This window comes from Idiotropiscis lumnitzeri, chromosome 17 (assembly GCF_059441095.1).
Source record: "Idiotropiscis lumnitzeri isolate Australia: NSW breed Sydney's pygmy pipehorse chromosome 17, RoL_Ilum_1.0, whole genome shotgun sequence".
In the NCBI taxonomy this organism is placed as follows: Eukaryota; Metazoa; Chordata; class Actinopteri; order Syngnathiformes; family Syngnathidae; genus Idiotropiscis; species Idiotropiscis lumnitzeri.
Genome location: NC_142407.1, coordinates 6,297,598 through 6,303,597, shown reverse-complemented (window position 1 = coordinate 6,303,597; position 6,000 = coordinate 6,297,598). Strand labels below are relative to the sequence as shown.

General features: G+C 44.0%; 1 protein-coding gene across 3 annotated transcripts in view; it reads left to right on the top strand.

Annotated features, from left to right (window-relative positions):
• The first annotated feature begins 374 nt into the window (after positions 1-374).
• LOC148319853 (cell adhesion molecule 2-like) overlaps positions 375-6,000 on the top strand; it is a 200,527-nt gene continuing 194,901 nt past the window's right edge. For 2 of the 3 annotated variants that reach the window (XM_088279664.1, XM_088279665.1), the window contains exon 1: positions 375-718. In XM_088279664.1, coding sequence (XP_088135790.1) covers positions 658-718 — 61 coding nt within the window. In that variant the 5' untranslated portion in view covers positions 375-657. The remainder of the gene's footprint in view (positions 719-6,000) is intronic. The other variant, XM_088279663.1, reaches the window with a different exon arrangement.

Sequence of the window (6,000 nt, the reverse complement as noted above, 5' to 3'; positions counted from 1 at the left end):
TCTCTCTCTTTCTCTCTCTCTCTCTCTCTCTATCTATCTATCTATCTCTCTCTCTCTCTCTCTCTCTCTCTCTCTATATATATATATATATATATATATATATATATATGTCGATCGTGTCTGTTCTGATCTTGTCCATTTAAACTGTGCATAATTAGTAGAGGGCGGGTGTGTTAAAGTAAATCTTTTCAAGACACATAAAAAAGGTCTTGAAAAACTCTTGAAAATGTGTCATTTTTTACAGTGGTTATCACCCTCGGAGCCCCACCCGCTCAGCGTCTTTTCCTCTTGCTGATTGGCCAAAGTCTCCCGTCAGTCACAGTCGCGTGGGCGGGACTTAATTTACTGGCTCTTGCTCTAATGTAGGGAGCGGGGCAAGGCATCAGTACATCTTCAGTTTAGCGGAGGACGCCAGTCGTCGGTCGGTCCGTGAAGGCTCACTGTATCCACAACTGAACCTCACAGCAGTTTTTGTAAACAAACAACAAAAACAAACAAATAAACGCTTTTGAGGCTATTTCACCCTCGATCGACTTAACCCTTTCAACCTAAGGACTCGGTTAAAAGTGTACCTGGAACGGAGCGGGTCGGGTTGGGGGAGCTACGAAGCGGACGAACTCGAGGCAAGCGCGAGGTGCAAGACAACAAGAAGACAGGATGAATCTCAACAGTCATGCCATCTTCACCCTCTACACTGTTTATGGGATTCTTCTGAAAGGTAAGATTTCTTTTCTTTTTTCGAGTTGGGGCGACGTGTCTGTTTGTGAGGTGGCTTGTGCACCTTGCATGCTAACAGGGGCAAGACGCAGGGTCAAGTGCTTTAATGTATGGATGCGCAGTACATGTGTGTAGATATACCTTTGCATTTGGAAAGTGACGAGGGGCCACCCTGGGGGTCTTTTTTCCCTTTAGTGCCGAGCAAATGAGTAAGGTATTTCTCAAGCACGCGACCCAAGCACATTTTCCTCTTCATCTCCCACCAGTGGCAATAAAATCATGAACGCGTGCCCAGAAGGGAGAGGCGGACACACCTCAACGTGATCCGCGCAGCCCCCCATGGGTGTTTGTGGACATGCGGCTTTCTGATGAGTCACTGTTGCGATGCAGCTGATGCATTTTTCATCAAGGGATGTTTTTTTTTTGTTTTTGTTTGTTTGGATGCGCCTCTTATGGGGGGGAGTGGAGTTTCATGAACAGGTGCACCACCCTAATTCCTCCATATTGTGGTGTGCTGTGTGAACTGCATGATGAACACTTAGAGCTATCGTGACGTTGGAGGTCAAGGTCACTTGGTTGAAAACGCCTCCAACAGTGTACATGCATACAGATATTTAAAATTAAATCACAAATGTTGAGAAAAAAACCCGTTTGTGGTTAGTGTTCTTTTTGTGCGTGGTGCAATCCAGAAGACGAACCTAGCACACTAATCTATCAACTACAACAGCCCAGGGTCTCATACATCAAACCAGATGTCTGTCGTAGTACCAAGACTATGGGATAACGGGATGGAAATTAAAATGTGTATTCTTTCTGATTCATCAATTTATGGACAAAATAATTATTATTTTTTAAATATTTGTGAGGCACATCCGTGGTTCAGAGTTTAATATTTTCTCAGCAGAACAATGAGAAAAATAAACACTTAACTGACCCCCTCAACAGAAGATAGATACTCAAGATAATCTTTCAAAGATGTCAGAGATTCAGGCAGTGCTGACTTTGATCAGAATTGGGACCAAATCATTCCAATTATGGACGTGTGTACACCACTTTAGAAGAAATGTTACCTAAAATTTCTAAATATTTGTTTGATTGTTGCATCATATTTTATCATAATATGTACCTTGGACTACTGACATGCTACTTGGTTAATAGCCACCAACCAAGTATTTGTTGAACAAATTGATTTTTCAGGCCATACTTGTTTTGTGCCGCATTCACCGCAAAGGAGGGCGCAGGGACCACAGTGGTCCAGCCAAAGGTTGCCATATTTGTCGCCGGTTGCCATGCGACCAAACTGGAAGTGGCCTGGCACATTTTCCACGTTGTTTGGATTTGAACTAGCCTGCAGTTTGGCATTCCAGTATGTGTCATCTTTGCAAAGAAAATTGGTGGCTTGCTTAAAGGTTACTGTATATAAATACGTTTGACTTGACTCGCTTTGCTTTTACTGAGGATGAGGAGGAGATGACACGCAGCAGCAAGAAAAATGGAGCTCAGGCTCCTCCGTGAGCTACTGCTATTTGGACACCGCTTCGAGGTGTACTTCAGGCTTCTTCAAGTTTTTTCGCTAGAGCCTGTAACACCGCCAAATTATCTTGTTCTTTTCACTCTGAAATCACCCCATGGCCCTCTCTATTATTATGGTGGCACTCCACCTGATTTCAAAAGGTTTCAATCTGGCTGTACGCTGTACTCTTTTGTAAAGTCATTGTGACAGTGGATTGCCGTATTTTACTCATCGATTGTAAAGTATTAGAATGATTGCAATGGCAAAGATGGCATGTCCATAATGTTTTGGTTAGTGAGAAGGTCACAGATTAAAAACAAACAATAGGGTGAAACCCAAATATTGCATATTTCTGATTTGATTGTATTAATTTGCAGGTATTTTGTACTGATACTGTCACTGTATGATGAGACCCAATTTGTGGACTTAATGAGCGGTGATGTTGATTGGGTTTTAATTTTTCACGTTTTCTATTCTCAAGACGTATTCATACGTTGATGAATGTGATTAGATTTTCTTCTATTACATTTCCATGCAATCACTGTACAAAATCCGATGTAGTACGTCATAATCAATTAATCTGTTATTAACTTTCTTTTTTTTTTTGTTGTGGTCTTTTTAACAAATGTAATCTGATGACTATTTCTTCATGAGCTGGTGTCTACATTAGGTTAAAGCTTGGTGGGGGAACTATTTCCCATCAGGTACCATTTTAGTTTTTATGAACTCAAGTTCACCAGGACAGTTAAGCCACAGTTTATTATATTTTACGAGCATTAGTTTTAACAATTGTATAATCCATCCTTCCATTATCTGAGGAGCTTCCTCACAAGGGTCGCGGGCATGCTGGAGCCTCTCCCAGCCTTTAAGCAGGGTTCACCGTGGATTGTTTGCCAGCCAATCACAGGGCACGCAAAGACAAACAATCACTTGCGCACAAAATCACACCTTGGAAAAATTTAGAGTGCTCAATTAACCTACCATGCATGCTTTTGGAATGTGGTTGTAAACCGAAGTACCTGAAGAGAATATGTAAACTCCACACAGGAAGGCCAGGCCAGATTCAAACCCACATCTTCTGCGCTGTTAGGCGAACGTGCTAACCAGTCGACTACCGTGCAGCCCTTAACAGTTAATGGGTTTTATTTGCTGCTATAAATTCATGGCGTAGCCTGGTTTTAATGCTATTGTAAAACATGTATGGCCCACGGACCACATGTTGCCCATCCCTACTGTAAAGTGTGTGCGGTTCAACCTCACGGTTCAACCTCCCCAAAGGGCGTCACACTCCTGCACAGAACGTTCAGTATGTGCGTGCGTGTTTACATCCTGTATATCCCCGCAAACGTGTTCTGTGTTTGCATAGCTTCTGTTCGAGAAGACCTACGCTATGAGAGCGGAGTGTGCGTCGCTCTTTTTTCATATAACGCTGGCGCCCGCACACACACGCAAATGTGTCGCACGGTCTCGGCAACCCTGAAGAGGATAATGCTAGGCTGCTTGATTTGAACAGTCATTTCCCAGTGCAAGGCCTATTATTGTATAGGTCGCACACAGCAGGCAGGTCAGCCTCCTCCTGAATGCAGTCGATACCACTGAAGTCATATACAAGCCCGCCGCTGTATACGGCAGCTGGCGTAGCGATATCCCCAGATTACACTTGAGCAGGTGGCAATGCAAATGTGTACTTTTCTTCTTTTCTTCTCGTTTTAAGATTGCCGCTGTTGTCCGCGCTCTCGTCCAGCGCGCGCTTATGAGCGGAGAGAAAAGTGCCTGTTATGCAAATGCCCCTCTTACGCAATCGCCCGGGGCTGAGCGGCTGGCGAAGCGGAGGGCAACGGAGGAAGAGGCGCTGATGTCAGAACAATACGGGAGCAGAGGTGCGGAGGAGGAATGCGCAATCTCCTGACGATAAAAGTGCAACTACCGCACTTTGCGTGTTGTTTTGGAGTTTTATCTCCTGTGCCGCCGCCTTGTTCGTTCGCTCGCTCGCTCGTCTGTCTGTTTCGAACTCTGATCTCGCGAGCCGGCGTACGAGCCCCCGCTGAGGCATGTGTTTATCCCCTCAGTGAGTGTAAGCTGCTGAAGGCTGACCCTCCATCCCTCTGTGCCTTCGTCCATTCCTCCCTCGCTCTCATCCGCCAGTCTTGGCGTTGGAGCTTTGTAGCGCGGCAGCGTGGGAAAGCTTCCGATAACAAGCGGCCTTGTGTGTGTGTCTGTTTGTGTGTTTGCAGAGCCACTGATTGCATGGGGGAAATGACTTTCTCTCTTTCCTCATGCCCCACACTCACTCCTCCTACTTCCGCATCCATTTTCATGGCTGTGCTCTGACAGGTAGAGCATACGAGGTGCTCTGTACCTTGTGTTGATGCCATAAAGCCTCAAAGCTTGGAATCCTCTGCGGAGCAGCTCTGGACCGCTGTGCCTCGCGCACGCATGCACACAGCCAGGCCTACATGCACAGAGCCCCACTGTGGATTCACTGCTGCTCTGCCAAAGGATTTCCCCTGATCAAAGACAGTCTTTTTGTTAGTCCAGGTGTTAAAAAAGTTGAAACAGAGAGGAGGAAGTGGCTGAGAGGGGATTGTGGTAGGATTCAGCAGCTACAAGCTCTTCCTGGCACAACAGAAGTACACCGGTGCAGAACTGCTCCTGAAACGCAACATGCAATTTTACACCTGTGGTTGATTCTCTCTACTCAGTTGATGAGTTTATCTTTGCTTCGGTTTCCTTTTACGCAGCTGAAACCACGGAATGAGAACATGCAGTCCTTTTTAATGCTAGTGCCGCCAGGTTGATGGCCTATTTATTTCCGTTCATTGGCATGACACTGAATTGAGTCCATACCTCTGCTTAGGCCGACCAATTGTACATTGTACATAGTACTTAGCTTAAGGACAAAATAAACATGTGTACCAAGTAGGACTCCAGAATATATCCCCAAAATATTGATGTTGCAATATTGGCGCAATATGAAAAGAATGCTTTAACTGAATCTGACCTGTTTGACGCAAACCTGAATGTGCATCACTATCCAGTAGAAGAATTTCTTACTGTTATGCCTCGGGAAAAAATATTTTATTGAGAGAGTGCTGTGAAATATCTCGGACAATAGTCCAAAAATTACAAAACAAATTAATTTCAAACTAATCTTTTGTAATTTAATTTAGATCTTCGTCATTACACATGTGAATCAAGCAAAGGCTGTAATTCAATCCCTCGCTGTGTAAACAAAGCATTCTCGTTGATAGCAGCACAGAACCAAATACTCTGGCAATTTTTCAAAATAGTAAGTTTTGAAAATAGTCGTTATGAAAACCATGTGAAAGCGCTGTTTTTCATTATCCTCTTTCAGTTTTGATCCGTCAGCGTGTTCACTGAACTCTGATACTGAGTGCGTTAGCACTGCTTGGCAAGTATTCCCTGGAAATACAACACTCTGGAGTAATTGGTGGTATGATGGCAATGACGCTCTGTCATGGCTTGTTATGGTAATCACAGTACAATAGAAGCATGCTAGTCATCAAACATCCAATTAGGTTGTCGGGCTTACATTCAAACAGCATGCTGCATTTTTGAGCAAATCATTTAAGTCTGATGAATTGTATATTTCGAAAAGCATAGAGTGATGAGACATTGCTTATTCTGTGTACTAATGCCTCCCTGGCTGCATATGCACATTATTCGAGATTGAAATTCACCAGGAAAAAACATCTTTGTCTTGAATATATTTTGGCTTAATCCATTTCCAAATTGGCAGTGCTGCACTG